This window comes from Rhinopithecus roxellana, chromosome 15 (assembly GCF_007565055.1).
Source record: "Rhinopithecus roxellana isolate Shanxi Qingling chromosome 15, ASM756505v1, whole genome shotgun sequence".
Taxonomy (NCBI): Eukaryota; Metazoa; Chordata; class Mammalia; order Primates; family Cercopithecidae; genus Rhinopithecus; species Rhinopithecus roxellana.
In genome coordinates, this window is record NC_044563.1 from 127,264,010 (window position 1) to 127,288,252 (window position 24,243).

The 24,243-nt window shown below is 49.0% G+C and overlaps 2 protein-coding genes across 6 annotated transcripts in view; one reads left to right on the forward strand and one right to left on the reverse strand.

Moving 5' to 3' along the window:
* PPP2R1B (protein phosphatase 2 scaffold subunit Abeta) overlaps positions 1 to 16,943 on the forward strand; it is a 41,211-nt gene extending 24,268 nt beyond the window's left edge. The window contains exons 15-16 of one of the 3 annotated variants that reach the window (XM_010382326.2): positions 4,192 to 4,313; positions 14,942 to 16,027. In XM_010382326.2, the coding sequence (XP_010380628.2) occupies positions 4,192 to 4,313; positions 14,942 to 15,034 (215 nt within the window). In that variant the 3' untranslated portion in view covers positions 15,035 to 16,027. Of the gene's footprint in view, positions 1 to 124; positions 2,926 to 4,191; positions 4,314 to 14,941 lie in introns of those variants that run through there. The other 2 variants (XM_010382328.2, XM_010382329.2) reach the window with 2 other exon arrangements.
* Positions 4,550 to 24,243, reverse strand: part of SIK2 (salt inducible kinase 2) — a 137,995-nt gene continuing 118,301 nt past the window's right edge. The window contains exons 10-16 of one of the 3 annotated variants that reach the window (XM_010382332.2): positions 22,317 to 22,545; positions 21,209 to 21,493; positions 20,909 to 21,072; positions 20,025 to 20,135; positions 19,239 to 19,330; positions 9,731 to 9,864; positions 4,550 to 5,276 (exon numbers count right to left, since the gene is read on the reverse strand). In XM_010382332.2, coding sequence (XP_010380634.1) covers positions 5,113 to 5,276; positions 9,731 to 9,864; positions 19,239 to 19,330; positions 20,025 to 20,135; positions 20,909 to 21,072; positions 21,209 to 21,493; positions 22,317 to 22,545 — 1,179 coding nt within the window. In that variant the 3' untranslated portion in view covers positions 4,550 to 5,112. Of the gene's footprint in view, positions 5,277 to 9,730; positions 9,865 to 15,945; positions 18,502 to 19,238; positions 19,331 to 20,024; positions 20,136 to 20,908; positions 21,073 to 21,208; positions 21,494 to 22,316; positions 22,546 to 24,243 lie in introns of those variants that run through there. The other 2 variants (XM_030917231.1, XM_010382331.2) reach the window with 2 other exon arrangements.

Consider the following 24,243-nt stretch of genomic DNA (forward strand, 5'->3'; position numbering starts at 1 on the left):
CAGTAACCACAGTGAGAAGTTGTTAGTTTGATACGTTTGGATCATTGTTATTATGCTTAATATTCACATAGATCATTCATGAACTTTCTGTACCACTAACCTGATTTTGTTTGGAATTTTCCAGTTCTTGCATTGGCATAATGAGGAGCAGGAGGGAAAAGACCTTTACTAAATTCTTATCACAGATTTCTAGTCAATGTGTTCTTAACTGGGTGGAGAAAGAATGGAAAACCTTCAAGATCTCATCCAAGCAAATGGCAACAACTTAGAAGAAATCAAATTTTAGTGACTTGATTCTTTCTAAAGATGAAATGGGATTGTTTTTTACTCGTCTTCCTTGTTAAGTCATTATTTAAGCCATTCTTACTGACCAATTCCTGACACTTGATACTTGATTGTCTCCTAATGCTTTATCCATCACCACCTGGGCTCCTGCATCCTCACTGTGGAATCAGGCCCCAGCCACATAATGTTCCAGACAAAGCCTGGAAGGATGTGGACCCAGGCGTGGAGTGGAGTGATTCTCTTGACGTTTACATATATCTCTGTGTCTCTCCATCATTCCAAAGTTAAATGTACATGTTTAGAATAACTTATTTTATAAACTCTTTGGGAGGCATGTTGAGATTTGACCATAGTGAAAGCCACATTTTCCTGAATTATGATGGTCTGCATCAGTCTCATCAGTCTCACATGAAAGGGGAATGTGGAAGCTCAGGGTTAATGTAGTGGTTATTTTGGTTTTTATTTGCTCATGTCTGTATTTTGTTTTTTATTTGCTCATGTCTGTAGTCATGTCATTCAGAAACCTGAAGTGTGGCTGCATCTTGCTGCTAATGTGTGATGTTGACACCTAACTGAATTTGAACAGTTCACCACTGTGCCTACATTTAAAAATACTTCTCTCTCTTTTCTGAAAAGCTTTATCTGTAGTGCCTTGTAATAAGCAGTATGTCTGTTTCATTGTAAGATTGCAGTTCTGTATTTTGAATGAGTCTGAGAACCACAGGGATAATACTGTACAGATTTCCTGCTCTTTACCTGGCTCTGCTTCCAGCAGTATTAACACCTGGTCCTTGCTGCATTGTGCGGTAGCTTTTCAAACTGCAGTTTTACTGCTAATGTTTTAGTATAGGTGATGCTGGAGTCTTATTTGAAGTGTTTGCTTTTCTACTTTTACAGTAAAACCTCATTAATTCTGAAATTTAAGATAATGAGTTAAGCCGAAGAGTTTACTAAGAAGCAAATTAATAGTAAGGAAGCCTATTTGAACTACTAAACAGTTTTAAAGCCCTTTTTAAAAAGCACCCATTTGGGGTCGTTTGAGGTCAAGAGTTTGAGATCAGCCTGACCAACATGGTGAAACCCCGTCTCTACTAAAAATACAAAAAAGTTAGCTGGGCATGATGGCACACACTTGTAGTCCCAGCTACTCAGGAGGCTGAGACAGGAGAATTGCTTGAACCTGGGAGGCAGAGGTTGCAGTGAGGGAAGATCGCACCCCTGCACTCTAGCCTGGGCCATAGAGCGAGACTCCGTGTCAAAAATAAAACAAAACAAAACAAAAAAACAATTTTTCACATAATCAAACTCACCCTGTCTCATGACTTTTGGTTAAGGGGGTTTTCCCATAGTTTATTTTTCTCTCAGTGCATCTTGCTATGCGGTTTGCTTGTTACCCTTTTGGTTTTTGAATTGTTGATTTTGTTCACAACCTCTTTTAAATACAGCAAGTCCTGTTCTGTTTAGTGAAGGCCCAAAGACTCCTCTAAGACTGTGCATTTGTTACATAAAGCCAAGTTTTACTAAATACTTTCAAATTTGTCCTACATTTGAAAAACAGAACAGAAATTGTAAATCAGAGGTTATCTGTCTGCATTTTAAACCACCAAATTACCTTACATTAAGTTTCTATTTTATGACTTCGGGCTGAGAATTAAGTATTTTCCTAAGCAAAAATCTTTTTCTGTATTCTCATTTTATTATCTTATGCTATTATTCTATAAACATTTTAATTTTGGTTTCATAGGCGTTTATTTTTTATTACCTGCAAGTTCTTCTTCATTGAATTTCATACTTGAGAGACATTTGCCTTCATGAAACAGATTTGCATTGGAACCATCGCTTTACTCTAGTTGGAAATACCATTGTTTTGGGGACAGACTTTTAAAATGCCCTTGTGTCTCCCCCTGTGGAGCCCTAAGCATTGACTTCTCCACCCTAAAACTGAGAGAGGGAGAGTGGGCCCTGGCTTTCTCAAGCATGGGTCGGGGGGTTCAGCGGGGCCTCTGTCTTTTGTGGTGACCCCTCAGGGGTTTCATTGTTACCTTCTGAATTAAGCAAAAGAGAATTTGCTTTGGTACTCTTTGGAGGAATTGTGCTTTGGCTCATAACTTGGCCATGTTCACCATGAATTAGTTCTCCTATTTTTTTTTTTAAACTACCTTAAACTTAAGGGAAAATTTCTCCTATCTTGATTTCACTGGAATATAGGCTTTAGGAGCTCTGTAAGGCTGGTATTTTTGTCTGTTTTATCTTCTGTATTGCCAGTGCCTAGAACAGTATCTGGTGCACATAATAGGTGCTCAATAAAAATGTGTTCAGTGGATGAATTTCTAAAATATCCTCTGATGTGTTGTGTACATGGAACAAATCATCAAAAGAACCAGAGTGTGTCTTATTCTCCCATTGACACAAAGATTTTCCTGCTCTCAGGAAACAAGCTTTATGTGGCCCTTCTCTGGTCCCCTGGCTTAGACTACAGTTCTGTGTGGATTTGTCTGGTTGCTTGAAACGTGTTGTTTTTCATCCTTGGCAGCTTACATCAGTTGTTTGTTTGATTAGAAAAATGAAGCAGACACACACACACACACACATACACACACACACAGACATATTACCTGTGCCGATACAAATGTCTCAGCAGCAATGGAATTCACCTTGGTGTTTCTCTACAATTTGTGTGGGGTTTACTCCTCACAGGTTTAAGAGACCAGGTCTTGTTTCTTTCTCTGTGCTACCAAGAAGATGTGAACCTGAGGATGCATCTTGTTTCATAAGAAGGAAAACAGGCGAATACATGGTTTCTAATGAGGTCTTGTTGAAATAATGGGCTGCCCTCAGCTCACAGAAATACCACAGCTCGGCCACTGTGATGCAGAGCCCCAGGGGTCTTCGCCAGACAGCTTGTCCTGTCTCAACAGATGGCAGCCTGACCTTTGAGCTGGCTTGCCCAAGCATTCAGGTTGTTTGCGTAGACCTCTAGGGAAGCAAGCCTGTCCTTCCTGACCCGGCGGTTAACCTGGTGCACTTTTGTTCCTTTGTGAACCGTTGTGTTGTCACTAAACCGAAAGGCTGGGGCTTGCCCTTAGACGTCACATTGGCTCTGTCCCTGTGGCGACGGCAGGGCAGGGTGGCCAAACAGGTCAGGTGCTTGTCCTGTCCTCTTGCCTTTTACTTAAATTCCTCTGACTTAAAAATGGTGACACTCTTATCGTAAAGCTTCTGATTTTTCTCCACTGCTTGGATATGAAACTAGAGGGAGAGGCCCTGTTGCCCAGTGTTCTCCTGGTTTACCAGCTGAGGTGACTGCAGTCTGATGTGATGTAATTGTTTCCCTTTGATTCTCCAGTATTCCTGTTTCCATCCAGTTCCTTACTCCCCTCTTTCCTCTTCCCTCGCACGTCTCCCTCCAGTCCTCTGTACCTAGAATAGTCTCACTGTCCCCTGTTTGCCTCCACGAGCCTGCTGTTTCCAGGAAATTACATAACGTTCAGTTGGGATGGAAATCTGGAGGACGAATAGAGTAATTCCTCATTGCGTCGAAAAGCCAAGTCATTTCTGTCTCCAGAGTTGTTCTCTTAAACTGATAGGAGTTCTGAAAGGAGCCAGGTCTTTCCTGTGGTTGGGGCTCTGGAGGCCATCAGTGACCAAGATGTAGGGAACAGCCAGGTGGACACCAAAAGGCCTGATGAGGTGGCGCTTTCCAGGGCCCCGAGGGAAAGTCACCTCAGCACGACCTGGACTGCCCCAGCCTTCTCTGCCCAGTGCTCCATATACTTGTCGGCTGCTGCTGTGACTTCCCAGCTCTGCTGGCACAACTGAGGGCATCCTGGCTGGGAAGCGCAGGTGGGCTTGGGAGGGATGTGCCTTGGTCAGGGACAGTTACAGCTCCACTGTCTGTGTCTCTAGTGGTGGCACAAAGGCTGAGGAAGCTAGATTTTCCTGTGAAGGACAGTGGAGAACCCAGTGTCCCTCGGGCTGACAAGAACCATTTCCCAAGACCCAGAGTGCCTGGAGAGGACACGGGGAAGGTAAGTGTCCCAGCAGCCTGGGGCCAAGTCCTGCCGTCAGGGCTGCGGACAGCCAGGGTGGCCTGGTCTGCAGGGAGCTGCCGCAGGGCAAGCCGAGAAGCAGCACCTCTCACTTTGTCCTCAGGGGAACAGTCTAATTTTAAGGGCCAGGAGTAGGTTTTTAAAGCCTGTTGCCGGCTTACTTCATTCTGGGAGTGCTTTCTGAGGGACAGGTCGCCGGCCAGAGCTGTCACTATTGTAGCTTGAGGCCCATCTCCCATCACCTCCCCGTCCGACAGCGAAGCCCATACAGAGGACACTGGTGGGGTTTGGTGAAGAATTGCTTGTAAAAAGGGGCTGTTCCCATTTTCCTCACATAATACAGAAGTGACTTGCCACAATTCCTCTCAGTTATTTCCATTCAAGATAAAAATAGTTGCAAGTTTCTCTGTAACAGCTCATGTTCTACAAGCCCCAGTGGACACCACTCTGTGTGGAAATGGTGTGAAAAGCCGTAGTTCAGCAGTCGGTGCCAGCCACTGCCCCAGGGCCATTCATTAGGAGGGCGATTTGTGACTTACAGATATATTCAGAAAAGGAGAGCAGCAGGGCTTGGCTGCCTCGTGCTGATGCCAGACTGCGTTTAGTTCATGGGGAAAAGTCTGACATTCTCACACCCACTCTAGTGGGTTCGCTTGGTGGAAATTCTATGAAGTAACATCAAAAAGGCTGCCTTTTAAGTCACATGGCTTTTCATTTTATGTGAACCGAAACCACGAAAACGTTTTCTCCTGTTGTTGAGGTCCAGAATCGCCTTCGCTCATCTTAGAATGTTCTTGCCTTCCTGAGTGGCTGCACACTTGTCCGTGGGCAGCACCGGTCGTTCCTGCAGTGGCCACCCAGTGGAAGGGCTGGGCGACGACTGTCCGGATGGATTCCCGAGTGGCCAGTCCTTGGAGTCCGTGTCCTCTTCACAGAACTGGGCTGCAGGAAGGAGAACTTGGCTGAAGGAGTGGGGGGTGACAGTTACACATTTTTTAGGCCTAAACCACAGACTTCTTTGGGAAGAAAGGGATTACATCTTCCTACAAATTCAGAGCCAACTGCTCATGCCATAAATGCGTGGTAAGACCCGATCTGAGCGTGGGTCATTGAGGTGGCCCTCCCATAGCTGACCTGCTCAGCTCTGACAGCCCAAGCTGTGCCTCCGCTAGCTGAGGAGTTACTGAGAATTAACTGTCGTTACTCGAGCCTTGGTCACTGCAGCCCCTTGTCAGGCACTTCAAATCTCATGTCATCCTCACCCACCCTAGGTGGTTAAGTGCTGTCATTATTTTTCGGTCCCTCATGAATCTCCCCCAACCCCTGTCGTGTCTATTTGAGAATCTGTTTTTCCAGGAAAGGAGGCCCAGTGGTGCTAGGCCTCTGAGGCTTCAGTTCAGTTAACTCAGAAAAATCCCCCGCCCCATGACTCAGGGAGCCTTCCATGCATTTGTTTCACTTAGGGAAAATGACCCGAGGGGGAGATGGAAAGGGAATTGGCTGTTGCCAGGCAGAACCCTGTGTGTCAGGGGCCAGCAGCCAAGTGAGTGATCCAGGAAGTCATCCAATTGCAACCAGAAATTGTTCTTAACCCCTCACTGTCTAGGGTGCGTAGTGGACTTGCCAGTCTGTCCGAACGGGGTGAGAGTGAGCGCCTTGCTCTTGAGAGCCCCGGGAACCATCAGTTCTCAGCCACCCTCAGGGCCCTCAGGGAGCCATTGGACATTCCAGGGGCTGGGCCCATCACTTGAAGAGAAAATGGAAGGGGCGAGAGCCAGTCTCCCTTGGTGAAGGGCACCTCCTTGGCACCCTTGAAGTCTGTGGCGGTGCCTGTGTGTTGGATGTCACGTGTGTCCCCCAGGCAGGATCTGCCAGGGAGCAGCGTGGGTCACCTCCCACCCACACCGTGCTGCCCCGGGTCTGCACGGCGGCTCGCTCCCGGACAGGACGCAGGGTGCTCCCTGATGAAGCTGCTGGCAGGCCTTGTCAGGCGAGGGTTAACAGGGGATTTGTTTATTGAATCACGAAGTAGCTGTCACATGATTTTAATCAAAACACCATTTCCCTGACAACAGTGATGTCAGTCTTGTTATTGCAGGAAGGAGCAGCTGTGAGGGACATTCAGTCTCCGTGCCGAGCCCAGGTTTGGAGACTAAAATCAAGGGAAGCATCCATAAATGATGGCTACAGACATTGCCTGACTGCGTCCACCCTCCTCCTCTTCCTTTTCTCTGCAGACAGTCTGTCCTGTACACACACTGACCTGAGACCAGCCCCTGTACCGCGTCTCAGCTAACACCATCTTCTGCCTTCCATGCGCCTTCTACTTGTTTCTGGTTTTTCCTGCCTTCCTTATTTTCCCCAAACTCAGAGAGTCCCTTGGGCCCTGAGGGTCTCTGACTTGTGCCTTTTGACCTGTGTCTCTTCTCTGGATCGAATTAGCTCCTGCTGGTGAACCAGGCTGTTCTGGGCCTGAGGCCGGAGCCATTCCGCAGCTCACGAACCTTGCTTGTCCTAGAGCCAGCCTCTAGCATTAGGGGAGGGCTGCGTGTCCCTGTCCCTCCCAGAGAGTTAGGCTGGCAGGGCCTTCACGCTGCCCTGGGGATCTCAAGGGCAGCTCTGAGGAGCTCCGCTGGGGGTGCCTGAAGGGGAGGAGCTCCTTAAGGGCCAACCTCTTGGCCAGCAGATTGGTTCTCCTGAACCCAGAAAGACTACAGGAGGTGTGAGTCCAGTCAAACTGAGGACTGATGACAAAGACCAAAGCCCAGGGATGCTGGATCCCATCCCCAGTGGCCTCCAGCTAAGGGAATTGGACCTTGAAGTCCATGGGGAAGTCAGACACAGGCCGGTGACAGGGCCCACGGGAGCAGGTCTTTAGGCTGACCTCCGGTCAGCGCCCTCTCCACTGTGGGGCCTGGGGACAGCCATCTGCACAAAAAGACCCCCAGGCCTTCCAAGTCTCCACACTGGAGGTTGACCTGAAAATTGGAGATAAAAAAGTCCTCCTACCTGTGACAGAGATTCTCAGGGATGTTCTTATGTTTGTGGTACCCATAGCTGATGCTGCCTAGAACTCATTTCCCAAAATTCAGAAATCCTGGGGCAGAGTTCCCAGTTCTCAGCCTGGAGCAGATGCTCAGAACAGCGCAACCACACTTAAGCCAGTGAAGACAGAGCTCACAGGCAAGAAACAGCCATTTTCTGTACCTAGTGTTGGGGCAGGCAAGAGTTAAAAGACAAGCAGAGTGGAACTCTGTGACAGCCCTCCAGGGGAGTGCCATGCCAGGCTGCATTTGCCCCTCGCAGTAAACCTAGGGGTGAAGCCAGCCAGCCTGTGCTCCAAGTTACCACTGGAGACACCACCCTTTACAATGATTTGCCTGGGTTAGTGGCAGGGCTGAGAGGGCGCCAGGGGCTGAGGCCTCTGTCAGAGGTTCTTTGCTGCCTTCCGGACTGTCCCTGTCTGGAGGGTGGCCAGGTGGCGGCTCCCGGGCTGGGTGGGAGCTGGGCCCCGCTCTCCCAGGCTTGCTCCGTGCCCAGCCCTCCTTGCCTGGCCCTCTCATCCCTAGTTCCCTCCTACTGCCTGCCTGCCCTTTGGCCCTCACTTTGCTGGCACAGGGGAGCTGCTAAGCATTCGGGCTCTGTAGTGACTGGAAGGCAGTTCTGGCGGATCCCAGACGGAAGAGACAGGCAAGGCTGTGCACTCTGGGCGCTGTGTGTGGCTCACTTGGAGGAAAGGCCTTGGTGGGCTTTTCCTCCATTCCACTGTGTCCCACCCCCAACTATGTGGGTGGCCCTGGGGTGACAGTGAACAGACTCCTCAGGGTCCAAGTTGTCAGTCAGCCCCACTTTGGGCATCTCACTTTTGGGGGGTGAGGAGCTGGAGCCAGAGCTGTGCCAGCCGACCTGAGGAGAGAGTGACTCAGTTCTCCCTTTCAGAAGCGCAATCCCTAATGCCTCATTTTCCTCTGGGCCCACATTTTCTGAACTTTCTGCTCATCCAGCTTTTGGGGGCTCGGCTCCCGGGGAAGTCCGCTTCCCTTGCTGCTGCTCCCTCCTGTCTCCTCCCTCGCAGACACCGTGCTGGCTCTTCGGAGGCTCAGCCCGGCTCATGCTTTCCCTGGGCTTGGAATCGCTCTCTGCCAATTTCAGAGCAGCTCTGAGTCAGTCCACCCTAGGAAATCCCCCCAGAAACGCGGACAAAGGGAGGCAGCAGCAGGAAGGCTTGCTGGAAAGAACAGCGGCAGAGGCGCCTGGCAAGCTCTCTGCCCTGCCTGCCCTTGGTTTGGCCTGAGTGATTTGTGGGCACAGCTTCATACCTAGGGGGAGACAGGTGTGCCAGTGGCACCTGTGTCTGAGGGAGGGCCCAGCCCCTTCCCTTCGCTTCAGTCAGGACCCACATCTGCCTCCTAAGGGACATTGTCCAGGATGATTCCTGGCGATAATCCATCGCTCAAGGGCTGCTCAGCTTTTGAAATCACTGGCGGGGCTGAAATGAGAAGGGCAGAGCCCTCAGCCCCCAGGGCAGAGCAGCCGTGTTCTGTGCAGGTGACATTTCCTTTGTAGCCACGTAGCACCCAGGATTTAGTACACAAGCCCAGAACTTCCTCCCATGGTGCCTGTGGGCTGCTAGCGAGCAGGAGGCTCCCTGTCACCTGGATCCACCCAGGGAGGGATTAGAACCCCTCAGTAGGGAGGGTCCCTGTGATCTTTGTTTTTTGAGACGAAGTCTTGCCCTCTCGCTCAGGCTGGAGTGCAGTGGTGCGATCTCGGCTCACTGCAACCTCCGCCTCCCAGGTTCAAGCGATTCTCCTGCCTCAGTCTACAGAGTAGCTGGGATTACAGGCGCCCACCACCACGCCTGGCTAATTTTTATATTTCTAGTGGAGACGGGGTTTCACCATGTTAGCCAGGCTGGTCTTGAACTCTTGACCTCTGGTGATCCACCTGCCTCTGCCTCCCAAAGTGTTGGAATTACAGGCCTGAGCCACAGCGCCTGGCCAAGAACTTTAACTCTGAGAGAGCAGGGGCTGGGCCAAGGGTTCCTAACTTTGGTCCCTGGTCGGGAAGGGGCTTCAGGGGGCCCAGGAACCAACTCCTGTCCTGAAATTCTGTCTGAAGTTCTGGGTCTGTGTACATGCTCTTTGGGAAGAGTCCATAGCTTGCATGTCAAGGGGATCTGTGAGCCCTCAATTTAAGATCTAGTGGGGGAGAAAGCAGCTGCTTGCCAGGAACAGAACCTTGGGTCCTGTTCCCACCTCTCCTGCGTCATGATGAAGGACTTGGGAAATGCAAGCACTGCTGGCCGGTTCCATCCACCGGGCAGAGACCCTGGGTTTGGGGTGCAGGCCTCCCTGCCGCTCTCCTTCCCCACCCTGCTGGAGCCTTCGACTCACAAAGGCCGCAGAACCGAAGGGTGTCCTGGGGAGTGCAGGGTTGGGGCCTGGCTGGCCACTCGTCTGTTATTTTGCCTGCGTCCTGGGGCACTGGAGTTGTTTTTGGCAACACAGAATAAGAATGATGGAGAAATCTGGTGGGAAAGGGAAAACATTGTTACTGAAATTTAGTGCTTTCCTTAAAAAAGAAATGAAACTCAGCAATACTGAAATTTTGGGTAGCCAAGGGGTAACCGCCAGTGTAAGGCAGAACTGAGCTATTGTCAGCAGTCGGGCAGCAGTGGACGTTGGTGGAGGGGGCTCCGCTCCTTCCAGCCTCTGCCATTGTGGGCCCTGCCGACTGCACCTTCCGAATGCTACCCAGAGGCCAGCAGCTCACCCCGCAGGGAGGGAACTGTCTCGGTTCTATAGCATGGGCTCAATTGGAATGGTTTGAGTGAAACCAAATTTCCGTCGAGATCCTGCTGCCAGCAAGCTGGATATAACAGCGGCCTTTCACTCAGGGCCTGGCACTGAAACAGGTCTAGGACGCAGGAGAGCAGCTTGGCACGTGGTGTCTCCAGCACCCTGAGGGCGCGGAGCTGGGCCTCCAAAGGGTGCCCGCCCCTGTGAGGGAGTGCACTGTGTGAGCGCGCGTGCAGTGTCGAGGCCTTTGGCAGACCCCCAGAGAAGATGTGACATCATGACTAAATAGCAATGTCTTTTGCCTGGCAGCTCGCAGCACCTCCCCTCCCATTTCCAGCCCCTGCCCTGCAGCTGCCTGTCCTCGGAGAGCCCCCTGCATCTGCCTTCCCTTCTCCTACTGCGGGACGAGGCCCTTGCCCAGACTACCTGGGCCAAGGGGCTTTGCCCTGGAACTCTGAGAATCGAGGAGCAGTAATTAAGCAGTGCCCAGCGGGGCCCTGTCCTTGTGCAGGCTGCGGTTAGCAGTGCTTCCGTCAGCGATCTGCAGCGGCTAACGTGTACTCAGGCGATTCAGAGCAAGGTATTATTTACCCTGCTGACGTCAATGAGAACATATTATCCACTGTCCTTTTCTGCAGCCTGAAGTGAGCACCAGAACTCAGAGAACACAGCCACCTTCCCTACTCTAAAAATTCCACCCAAGGCCCGATGAGGCAAAAGCCCTATCGCATTAACCTGACATTCACACCACCCGGGCTCTTAGAAAACAAGTTGTTTTTATTTTAATTCAAGAGGGTTGGAAACATAAAAACAGTACATTTTCCTGGCAGAAAATTACCCCATTTAAATTACCATTTGGTACAAAGATTATTTATTACACTGCATTTTAGGCGATTTTCTAACATTGAGTGACAAGTTATACTTTTGATTTTTTTTTAAATTGGAGCTATTATGATTTGCACTCATAATACCAAAGCTATTGAACTCACCGATTTTTCTTAGTAATTAAAAAAAAAGCACACAGAAAAAAATAACTACAGTTAGATTAACTTTATCAAAAGTAACTCTTTCAGACCAAACATCCAGCAAAACCACCCACCTCCCTTCAGATATAAGCAAATAATCTTGCCCTTTCTACAAAGTGCAAATATCTCTGTATCCCTTTTATTTCTCAAACTGCAGTCCCCGAAGTGAAGCAAACCTTTCTCTCTGCTTCTTTCCCCTTCAGAGATTTTGGTGAAGGCAGGTTTCTCTTACCACCCATGGTGGAAGGGTCTCACCACTTGAATTTCCTTGACTGAGCAAATCTTCAGCAGACAGACACCACAGAGCCAGCAGCAGCCCGTTATCTGCACTGGGGAATGCGACATTATTCCATCTGGGGTCATATGTTTCCAGGATGTTGTTTTGTACTTCTATTTTTAAAGCTCCCCTCTACCCACCCACTTTGCCTCTGAAAAGACAGAGTATTAAGTCAAAGTCTGTTATTACTTTTTTAATCCTAAAAGTAATAAGCACTTCTATTTGATGGGGCTTGACTGTAAGGAAATGTCACGCCCCTCGAGACAAAGGCTGAGTTCATGACGGTTCCTGGGGTGGAATCTGCTGGCCTGCAATGGTGGCCTGATGCCATGTAGTGCGGTCCCTTGGCAAATGAGTAGGGGGGTGTCCTGTAGGAAACTGCTGTATTGTAACTTGGAAAAACTAAGCGTCTTTGAGGTGAGCCTAAACTTCTGCAGTTAACTGGATGCTGAAAGGCAGGTGGGTCTGCGGGGTCTTTGTCTCCCTCAGCCTGGTTCAGTGCACGGCCACCTGGACAGCTGCCCTGTCACCTGAAAGCGGCCTCTCCCCCAAAGCCAGGCGGCTGTCGAGTGGAGAATAAGGTTGTGGGAACAATGTCACATTCACCCTGTGCTTGACCAAAATGGGGGCTTTGTTTATACAGCTGTTTGCTTAAGAAAAGAGTCAGATGCTACTGAAGAAAGAGAGGGGAACGAGAGGGCTTCTTCCAGAGCAAGAAGCCAGAGAACCAAAACCAGAAGCCAGTCAGCCCAAGCACTTGTCCCAGCTCCTCCTGTCACCAGCTGTGATCTCAGAGAAGTCACAAACTTCCAGAGCTTTGGTTTCTTCAGCTGTGAAAAAAATAAGGACAGTATCTCCCCAACTAATTTCATAGAATTGTTGTGAGGATGAGAAGAGAGTACTTGTGAAAGTGCTTGGTAAAACTAATGTACAGGCCGGGCACGGTGGCTCAAGCCTGTAATCCCAGCACTTTGGGAGGCCGAGACGGGTGGATCACGAGGTCAGGAGATCAAGACCATCCTGGCTAACACAGTGAAACCCCGTCTCTACTTAAAAAATACAAAAAACTAGCCGGGCGAGGTGGCGGGCGCCTGTAGTCCCAGCTACTCGGGAGGCTGAGGCAGGAGAATGGCGTAAACCCGGGAGGCGGAGCTTGCAGTGAGCTGAGATCCGGCCACTGTGCTCTAGCCTGGGCAACAGAGCGAGACTCTGTCTCAAAAAAAAAAAAAAAAAAAACTAATGTACAAATATAAGCTATTGCTCCCTTGTGGGCGGGCAAGCGCAGTATCTGGGCAGAACCCATCAAAGCTCTCCCTGGGTGGGTCTGTGGGCAGTGCTGCCTGGTTCTCTATCAGTGCCCCAGTGTGTGCCCGAGTCTGCTGATAGGTTGAAACCTGCCTGGAGAAGATGTGGACGTAAGGTGGGGGTGCACCTAGAATGGCTGCTAGTCTTCTAGAATCAGCCAGGCTACCTTAATTAGGACAAAAATGGTAAAATAGGAATGTGAGAGGCTACTGGGAGGTGAGAGGCTCCACTGCCTTCGTTCACTCGCCACCAAGGGCCAGACAAGGACTCTGACATTACTGGTGCTTCAGACCATGCTGTGGAACCTGTCAGAAGGGAGAACAGAAACTTTAAGAAAAGCTCTTTGTCCAGTTTAGAAACAAAGGCAGATGATACTGCTCTTGTCTTTTTTTTTTTGAGGTGGAGTCTCGCTCTGTCACCCAGGCTGGAGTGCAGTGGCGCGATCTCGGCTCACTGCAAGCTCCACCTCCCAGGTTCACCCCATTCTCCTGCCTCAGCCTCCCGCGTAGCTGGGTCTACAGGCGCCCGCCACCGCCCCCGGCAAATTTTTTTGTATTTTAGTAGAGACAGAGTTTCACCTACTACTACTAATCGACTTCATCTACTACTGCACCCGGCCGATACTGCTCGTCTTTTGTACATCGCTCTGAAGATAAGTTCCATAAAAAATTCCAGGTCGGGTGCGGTGACTCACGCTTGTAATCCCATCACTTCGGGAGGTCAAGGTGGGTGGATCACCTGAGGTCAGGAGTTCCAGACCAGCCTGGACATAGTGAAACCCCATCTCTACTAAAAATACACAAACTAGCTGGATGCGGTGGCACACACCTGTAGTCCCAGCTACTAGGGAGGCTGAGGCAGGAGAATTGCTTGAACCCACGAGGTGGAGGTTGCAGTGAGCTGAAATCACACTACTGCACTCTAGCCTGGGCGACAGAGCAAGACTCTGTCTCAAAAAAAATAAATAAATAAATTCCAGAAGCAACAAAATGCTCAAAGATCCCTGCCTGTACAATGATTCCAACTTACAAGCCTCCCTGTTCTCCAATTTTCACCGTTGATGTTTAGGCACAGAGAGACCGAGTGGCTTGGTGGCTTCCCAGAGGCAGCAGGGGCAAGCCAGTTTAGGAGTTCAAGTGTAGCAGGTCAGCCCCAGCACGGGGGTCAGCCATGGTTCACAGGGACCGATTCTGTGAAATGACACACTGCATATTGTCTCTATAGGAGGTCAAATGGGAAAAAGTTATCTGGAGTGTGAATTTTCTTTAAACCAATAGGGAGCTTAAGTGTGACTGTTGCTACAGGTTTTAAAATGTAATACAAACATATTTATGAACCTGGGGTTGACTAGAGGCTGGCGGACCCCAAAAAGGAGCGCCGCTCACTCACCCTATCCTTGCATCCTCAACCGCCTGCATGTCTCCAGAGGCTGTTTGGTGCCTACACGCCTGGGACCCTGACCAACTGTGACTCCAGGCTGCTGCTTGTCACCTTGCCTTAGTTTCTGGCTGATCACCTGATCACTGGAGCTGGGAATATCCCCCCCCCATCTAACCCGTAGGCAGAATTCTGCGAGCGTTTCCCTGCCTTTAGGACTGATGATGACACTCGGTGTGTGGGCGGAGGTGGGGGAGTCGGTCAGTTTTACGATGAGTCCCTTCTGCTGGAGCCTTCGGTCCATGGGAAAGGGTAGGGGGCAGGGGAGAGGCTGATACTCCTACGGGGGTCCCCCCTTGCTCCCCATCAAAACACAGAACCCCCGCCATTACTCCAACGCCAGAGTTGGGAAGGGGCACAAGAGACAAGGGCTGGCTTCAGTCCTGGGCTCCTGTACGTCCCAGCCTGACTCCAGCACATGGTTTCAACACGGGGAGTTCTTGATATTTGAGGAGGAAAGGGCCACTGACTTTTTCTTTCCTAGGAGGCAAAAGTGGATAGAGGAGAGAAGGGGTTTGCTCAGATGGGCACGAACAGTCCCTGAGCCCCATCCCCACTCCCCTGCTGGGCCCTGACGCTCTCCCACCCAGGGATTCTCCAGGGGGTTGGTGTAGAGAACTGTCGGCCTCCTTCTATTCCCATGGTGGCAGAGGGCAGTACAGGCAGAGGTGGCAAGGGGGCAGCTGGGGACGGTCGGTGTCACTGGGAATGTGAAAGTGGGCCCTCTCTTCCCGTTGGGCTAACATGCTGTTTGCCTTACAGGGACCAGTGTATCAGTTGCATGGAGATACTAGAGACACACTTGCCCAGCTGGAAATTGCAGAGCTAGTGCATTTCTCCCAAAGCAGAGACTAATACCCCGGATTAAAAAAAAAGAACATAAAAAATAAAGTACCACACATATTGCACTTTTTGCCGAATGAAATTTTTACCTCATGTTTATCTCACCAAAGTCTCTTCAGAGGAGCCTGGTTTACAGGGTGATGAAGCTGATGATGATGATACAGTAGTGTACACACTGCTAATGTGAAACAGACTGGAAAGCAAGTCAGTACTTCAGAGAAGCCCCAAAGAAAAAGAGCGATTCTAAGCCTTCTTAGTGTTACATTAGTGTTGATGAAGAGAAAACTGCCTAGAAGCTTCCACGGGTCACTAGTTAGGGACAGAGCAGCACAGGTGACCAGACGGGGCTGAGCAAACACCTGACTGACCAACAGAACCATTCTCTTCAGCAGCTTACATTGCAGTCAATACAGAGGGTTATGGAATTTATTGATTTCTGCTTGAAATAAACAAGATAAGCAAATAGGAGCTTACAACACAGGTCCCAGTAGGAGGGGTCATGCTCTGCATCAGGCTGGTGTCCACACCGCTGCCGTGTCTGACGGCTCCTGATAGGCCTGGCTGTCGCAGGGCACAGCTCGATTTCTCTCTGGCTCCTTAACCTTCCAGTAGCCTCTCTGCAGTCCCTCATCGGCTGGCCTAACCGTCCTGCCATAGCTCCCAGGTCTCCTGGGCTAAGCAGCTCATGGCATTTTTGGGGGGCAGGAGTTTATGTCGATCTGTAACTACACCATTCCTGCAGTTCTGAAATGAGCGGCCCCCATTTTCAATCTGGAAGGCATTTTAATATCACAAATATTGTAGCACTTCTGTAGTATATTTTGGGAAAACGTCTTCCTTCAGTCTAAACAAATCAAGCCCCATTTTGTAACTGGCTATTTTGCAAAGACTCAAAACAGATTAGAGATCTTAATGAAATGATCTCTTAAATGAAATGATGTTCTTTATTTCACGAAATCATCAATCTTAAGCACGAGCAGGAATAAACAACTCCCAGAAGGAGCTGCATTCATTCTTCCTGGATTTTCACTGTGTTATTAAATCACAAAAATGACAGTCCCCACACTGCCCTTTCCCACTGACACCGAGTCCAACCCCGAGCACAGTGCCTCAGCGAAGTGTCCTGGCACCATGGTGAGCTGGCGACCAGGCAGTCAGTCTCTGGCCAGCAACAGAGACTGCTCGAGTTACTGAAGTTGGTAGGAGCTGGGCTCACACGGCCAGAATGGAACCCTCTAGACTTTCCACACTTCACCTGCCTGGACACTAACTACAAAGAGGAAAGGCAACTTAAAGGTGTTTTCTAGATGCAGCATCAGTTAGTCCCTCTCCTTGTGCTTTAAGGAAGATGCTTTGTGCTTAACACATTCATCTGCTGATGGGACAAGCCATTCTAAAGGGCAGAAATGGTCATCTTTAGAATTAACACTGAATTTGTAACACCTGGATGTTAACTGTCCAAATGACAAATTATCCATAATTTCTAGGGATACAGTTAGCTAGCTGTAACATCTAATTTTTACTTACTTTGACGACTGGATTGTAAGTGTTGGTTAAGTTTTATTAGTAATATAATGTGTCTGGCAGATGATCTGCTTAAATGGTTAACACATCTGTGGTTCTTTGAGTATTGCTGTAATACTTGAACATTTCATTACAAGTCAAAACTTTAAGGAAATTAAGAATGCTGATTCCCACATGGTGGAAAACAAACTCTGAAGTGACTTTGGATTTAGCATTGACATAAATGGAAACTGTTGGTTTCTACAGAAAAGAAAGAATTAAAGCATGATCTGGGGGAAAGGCACAGCACTACCACTTCACATGGGATGTAAAAGTTCATTTTTCATGTCCTTAAAATCTCTAAGCCCTATATGAAACTGTCCAAATATACAAAGCTCAATAAACTACTAGCAACATATAGTATAAGGTCAAAGTAGTTATTACATCGGAAAAGAGACAACAGGTACCCTGGAGACCGACTGCCCCCAAGCCAGCAGTGTCCACGAGAGACTGCAGGAAAAGCCTGTCTTCCCTGGCCCAGGGCTGGTGCTCTTGATGTGTTCTTGAGTTTCTTGCCCCCTGTCTCCACCGTGGCGGGTCTCCTGTCAGTTCCACGTGTGACACCTTTGGAGTCCTGAGTATATTCTGACACTCGGCAACCCAGGGCACCTTCTGAAGGGGTATGTCACCTGCTCCCGAATGGAGATGAAGGTGGTCTCTGGGGTCAGTACCAGCTGTTATTTAGTGGCCCCTGAAACAGAGCTCACGCCCCACTGCTTTGTGATGGCCTTGGGGGACAACTTGCATCAGCAGCTAAGAACTTAGGATTCAATGACAAAGCACAGCCTTCCTTTATTTCCTGTGCATCCGATTTCCTGATGTCGTCTTGATTTGCCTTGTAGCCATATGTGGTTGCTCGGCTTCAGTGAAAAATATATTGCCTTTTTTTCCCCATATATATGCAATAGCACACACCTTTTCTGCTTCCACCAAGGTTGCCCTTGATAATAAAAGGATGTAATCCTGCATAAGACCTGGGTCTGAACGTCTTCTTAGGAACACATTTGTCAGTGCCGCCCTCGAGAGCTTGCTCCACTCGACCTAAGGGCAGGAGCCTCAGCTACAACTATATTCCAGCGCTTGCCACAGGAAACTCTGTGGCGGGGCAGGACCAGGAGGAAGCAACATCCACCCCAGCCAGGCCCTCTGATTCCAGTTGGGTGACTTGATTTCTCCCCATCAGGGAGAGGGCAAAAAAATAAGCTTTAAATTTAAAAGGCTGGAATAACAATAGGAACATACACTCTTCCTTCACCTGACCCACCCAATTCCTGTGCTGAGACTAATTCACCAGGACATACCCGTTGTGTTGTGGATCCACAGCGTCTAGCATTTCACAATCAAAGAGTCCAGGCAGCTCGGAGAGGGCTAGTGGGTCATAGCTGGAGGGGGCCTCTTGCAGTCCTGGGTTTCTGGGACAGTCTGGCCCCGTCAGGTCACTCTGCTGGGCTACATCCACAGGATGCTGACAGGGAGCGGGATAGTCTGACGCAGGGGAAGCAGCGCGCGGCAGCTCACAAGTCTGGTAGGAGAACTGTAAGGGGGCTGCGGCAGCTCCTGGCTGTCGTGGTGGTGGAGGTGGTGGTGGCGGTGGCGGCTGCTGCTGCTGTAGCTGCGTGGGCAGAGGAGGAGCAGCTCGGGGGCCGGAAGTGGAGGGCAGGGGCTGAAGCTGCATCTCCTGGTACTGGCTGAGGAAAGGGCTGTATTGCATCTGCTCAGAGGAAGGCTCCAGGACTGGGCTCAGGGGCTGGGTCAGGCTGAATGGTGGGGCCTGCTGAGAAGGCGGTGCAGTCTCCTGGCGGGGAAGGGGCAGCTGCTGACTTGGCTGTGGGTAGGAGCTCTCTGCTATCTGCATCTGATTAAAATATGCCTGCAGTTGAGATTGCTTGTGGAGAAAGAGTCGCTTCTGCTGGAGCCTACATTGGTAATATCAAAGGAAAGAATTTTAAATCTTCTCAAGTGATGGCAATTTTAATGTAAATGCAATACCAGTCAGTAGCTTCAGTCCTCTACTTGAGTCTCTCTTTCTCATGTCAGCAAAAACAAGTGGGACTGGGGACCGATTGTGTTGGTTCTCTTCAACCTAATCTCGTTTTTTGCTCCCCAGTTCTGATGATCCTTCAGTGCTAACGTGAGCAGGAATGCATTTTCTCTGACTCCGAGTTTTCCTCTTTATACAATGAGAGGATGATTTCCCTTATGAAGAGGCTAGAAGAAGAGACACCTTGGCCTCTGCAGGTGTCTGCAGTTGATGGATTGATTAAGGTAGCTCTACCTTGACCAAGCTGCTTCTACTAGTGAGGCCAGTGGGCACACATGCTAGTAAGGGAGGACGGAAGGCTCCTGTGCCGCCTACCCCACCTCCATGCTTTGGGCAACTGACTGTGAAAGCTTGGAGCTAGTCATACCCAAAAGAGGAAACGCTAGAAGAAAAGGAAAACAAAGTGCGCCGTAGGGCTGCCAGTGCCTGACAGAACCATCCTCCATGGATACTGAGATATCCTCTTAGTAATCATGCTCAGAGGGCCTGTGGCACATGCAGAAAACCTATTTTCCTAGTAATGGCGAACGTGAGAGGGAAAGGATAACACATTCAGTGTTCTCAAGGCTTCCAGAAAGGAAGCAACTTCTTTGGCCAAAGCCCCCTTCTCACCTGTGTTCCTGCAGCTGCTGCTCAAGGCTCCGCGGTGGTTCTTTGCAATAAAGCTGACAGGTGTTCTGTGCCTTTGACAGAAGGCTGGGCTTCTGGAAGAGCAGAAAAACAACACATGACAATGTGCTAGGATGCAGTCATCAGATGTGCTTCTGCCTGCAGGATGAATCCCACTGTATCCTACAGAATCCACATGGGGTGAGGGGACTGACATTTGCTCCCGCAGACCCTGAAAGAGCATCGGGCCAGCAGGCCTGGCCCATCTCTGCCCTCACCTACTTCCGTTTTCCACTCCATTTCCCAAAGTCCACTAGGACTGTGAGCTCATGGACATTAAGAAGTAATGAGAAAGGTGGAGTTAGATCTCCACCGCTGAATGAATGAGTCATCCTTTATGGGATCGGTGCTTTATCACTTTTTAAGATTTTTATGCACCAACAGGGAAAGTCCATGTAGACATTCTGCAGACTTAAGATTTTCATTTTATTTATTACTCATTAAGAGGAGTATAGTTAGAAACAAAGAAGCCAGGTCTCCCGTTCCTACCCCTCAGTGACATATCCTTTTGTGGGGCCTGAGGACAAAGCCTTTCCCACCACCAACACAGAGCATAAAGCTGAAACTGAACACCTTTCTAGAAACTGCAAGTACAGAGTCAAAGCTACTTGCCTATAAGGAATCAAGCAGCTACCCTAAATAAATGCCAGGCAAAACACGCTTCTGCTTCGCAGAAGGACACATTCTGGATGAGCAGAGTGAGGTGGACTCGCAAGGAGAAGGACCCACCTGGAGTCTGTGCTGTAGGTACTGGGTCTCCAGGCTCTGCCGTGGAGACAGCTGGGGATGCACGCTGGCAGGGAGAGTGGAGACGCTTTCCTGCTGTGGAGAAACTTCCTCCTGAGGAGCAAGGGGGTGGAAACAATTTTCACCAATTCCCCATGGGGAAAAACAACTCAGTTCTTAGCTGAAGCACCTTTGCAAATGTCCAAAAGGAATTCCAACTCCATTAAGACTTACTAATACTCAAAGCTTTTACGGAGCCAGTAGGCTGAGGGCTCCTTACTCTGCAGAACATTTATGCATGTATTATCTCTACTTAACAACTACCTAGTCAGTACTAGAGCAAAGGCTCTTGGTGTTGCCAGGAGGCCATGGCCTTCACATGGCCCTTGAACTATAATCCTCTTGGGTGCACTGAAAATAGGCTCAAAAAAAAAAAAAAAATCGGATAAGTAGCATTATTTATTGTATTTTTAGTATGAATAATCTACTTGTAATATTTACTAAAGTGATACCACATCAAAAGTAGTGGTGAGAAGCTTCTCATTTGGGTGCAGTTCATTATTCTTCATTTGTGCATGTGTGGCGCGGAGGAAGAGGAGTTCAAGGGTGACTGTAAGAGGTCACTCATCTATTCTCTGCCTTGTGAGCCAAAAACAGCTTAAGAGTCTCCAGGCCTCTATCTGGTATTGATCACTTGGAAGCAGTGTGGATGGGTTGAACCCGTCAGTGGCAGGTGGCAGCAACAAGGCAAAGAAGCTGTGGGTTTTCCCAAAGAACCTGTTTGCTCCAGGACTGGAGGAAATCCTCTAAGTGAAAATGACCATCTTCAGGACCAACTCACACCTCATCCTCACACAGCCATTGAGGGAAGGGCCCAAGGTACCCACCTGAGGGCAGCTGCTAGTAAGGTCCTGGAGCTGAGGAGCCGCCGGCGCCAGGTTAGGGTCCGCTTCTGGTCCTATTTGTTCATACAGCAACTGCACTTTGTTCAACTCTAGAATTCCTTTGGTTCTAGCCAGATTCTGAAGATGTTGTCTAAATGCTACAATTCCTGAAAGAAAGCACCAAGACCAAACAGTTTAACTAAAATACGAGGCCTTTTGGTGACCACAGGTGATCACACTAACATGGCAAGAAACCGCCCTCCTATGACGCGAGTTTCAAAAGGCAGAGGAGGAAGTGCTCACCCTGGGTGAGGGAGGTATCCGATGCTCTGCGGCCCTCTCTGAAGCTCACTGGAGACCTGTTATGGACCTCTCGTTTCTGGGAGCTCAGAGCCTGCATGGCCGGGTTGGTAGGTCTCAGGCTTATGAAGGGAGATGTCATGCGGGGTGAGGGCTGATTGGCTAACATGATGTCCTTAAGGGAAGGGTTGTCCTCCAGAAAGTTCAGGTCCCTCTGAACAGACCCCATATCATACTCAGAGTCCACACTGTCAAGGGAGGGGCTGTCATTCATGGAGAAAATTTTCCCTTTAAGAGAAAACAGAACAGATAAAACCAACAGCAATAGCATCTTCTTGGAACATAGGGTACAAAGCATAACCAGCTTGAGTCTTGACAGCTACCATGTCCTTAATCTCCAATCAAAACATCTTTTCAGATGTTTACTTTTTACTGGCCAATTTAGTCATCTTCAAGTTTAGTGGAGAACACGCTCCAGAAGTGGCATCTGTAAGATCATAGCCAGTCCAAAAGAGCCAGAGTCCCGGCCGGGCGCGGTGGCTCAAGCCTGTAATCCCAGCACTTTGGGAGGCCGAGACGGGCGGATCACGAGGTCAGGAGATCGAGACCATCCTGGCTAACACGGTGAAACCCCGTCTCTACTAAAAATACAAAAACTAGCCGGGTGAGGTGGCGGGCGCCTGTAGTCCCAGCTACTCGGGAGGCTGAGGCAGGAGAATGGCGTAAACCCGGGAGGCGGAGCTTGCAGTGAGCTGAGATCTGGCCACTGCACTGCACTCCAGTCCGGGCGACAGAGCGAGACTCCGACTCAAAAAAAAAAAAAAAAAAAAAAAAAAAAAAAAAAAAAAAAAAAAAAAGAGCCAGAGTCCCTGATGAATCATGTGGCACCCAGATGAATCCTGGGGACTACGGGAGCCAACTCAGAGACATTTCAATTCACCTTTGATAGCTGCTGCCAGGCTGCATCTGCGACACCTGCTGAATCTGCTCCATAAAGGAATAAGCTATCGATTCAATTTTAGGAGTTGGCTGGCATCATGACCACTTGTTGGCGATTGGAGTATAAGATGATGCCATGAAGACTTAAGCTAGTGTCGCTCCTCTACCGTACCTGCTCCAGGCATCACGACCAGTTGATTGGTCACTTCTGACAGAGTGTGCCGTCTCTGCCCGCTGCGTGTGGACTGAAATGCCTCAAAGGCATGAGCGGGGTCTTCCTCAGCCTCTCCTTCTGTCTCCAGCCCTTCGTCAATGGAGGTCTCCATCATGTTGCTGGGCAGTGACTGGCATCCCTTCCGCACCAGGACAGGAGGCACAGGGTCAAGCAGACAGCCATTGACCTAAACGCCAAGGGAGAGAGGAAACTCAGTTTCTGCACTGCTGAGACAGAAAAATCCACAAAGGAGAACATGTCAAGACTTGTGGCAAACTAGAAATTAAGTAAAATATTTAAACATGCACATATTTATTATGAAGGACAACACATAGATTAGAAGTGAAGGCAAGTCAACTGCAGGACTCAAGAGAGAGACAGAAGCCCGTGATGACCTGAACTGGCACTGCTGCCCAGGTTTCTCTGAGTCATCATTATTACAATAAACAACTTTTTTAGTGGTTTCCAGAAGAACAGGGGTATATTAGTTTGAAGCCTACCGGTTATTTTTTTTTTTTAAATAAGGGAAATGAAGAGGGAGAAGATGAGTTTTTTTTTTTTTTTTTTTAAACTACATGGCTCACTGCTAAAAAAAAAAGGGGGGTGGGTCGTCACCTTTTCAACCATAAACATACTGGAAGGTTTTAGGAAGACTTTTATGTTCATAATTTAAGTACCTGCTCATTTGATCTAGTCTTTAATTGGTTCTATGTGCCTGAGGAATGGAAAGTAAGAATTCTATATAGACAGACTGATACCACAAAACGGATTGAAAAAAAATTCAAATGGCAGACAGCCAAAGCCTTCCATTGTAGAACAACAAATGGCTCACTGGTCCAAAATTCTAGCAGAGGCTAATAAGCCCCAGGGCACTGAATTCTGTCTCCTCCAGCAACATATACGTTATCGATGGTTCCTATCCCACAGGGGTGAGCGCGGCACGGCTCCCTGCAAGCACTGGTCCTTCCCATGCAGTTGCCACGCAAACCGCCTAATGGCAGGCAGAACAGCATACCGGCGGCAGGGTGGGACTGGGGGGGGGTTTGTGGTTGCAAGTTCTGGCTGGAAAGGCCCCTGTGAGGAGGTAATTATTTACCTCATTACCTTAACTATTCCCCCGTGGAAATCAATCTATTTTCTCCTATGACTAGCTGCTCAGGAACAGCCAGTAATAAGATGCTTCGTTCTGAGCAGTACTTTCACCTGGAAAACACTGGGTAGAGCTGCTGTTTCCTTTGGAAGCAGGAGAAGCTCATGTATGTGAGAGGTGGCGTGGGGTTTCCCTTTGCCAGACACACAGGAAACTTTCCTCTTACAGCAGCCAATCTGAAGGCGCGGTGAGGCCCTTTATTTGGAGAGGGAGACTCGGGTGACTCAGATCTTTGTTTGCTGCAGGGAGGGGAAGGTTATTCCATAAAATCCATTCTGGGCTATAGCCCTCACTCGCGTAAGGTGGCTAATGCATTACAGGGTTTTAAAGTGATGAGTGGTCATTTAAGAGGAAGAGTGGCAAATGCTTCCTTTCCACATTGGCCAGCCTTCCCCATGGCAACAGAAAGCAAAACTCTGAAACCTGGCCAGCAACTCTTACTCTCTCCTTGGTCCTTCCCCAGATAAACTTTCCTTTCTGACTAAACTTAATAGTTTCCTTGCAAGAAAGAATGGCTGTTTGAGAACTTATATTCATACCTCTAAGCTCCTTAACTCTCTACTAACACAATTTTCTAAAACTAGCCAAGAATGGTTTAGAAATGAATAAGGCAACAGAGAAAAGAAGATCATTAAGTAATTATCTATTGAGCATCCTTATACTTACGGCCTCCGTCAAAAGACATTTCTTATAGGATAAGCCATACAAGTAGGCTCTTTTTTTTTTCCTTCTTCA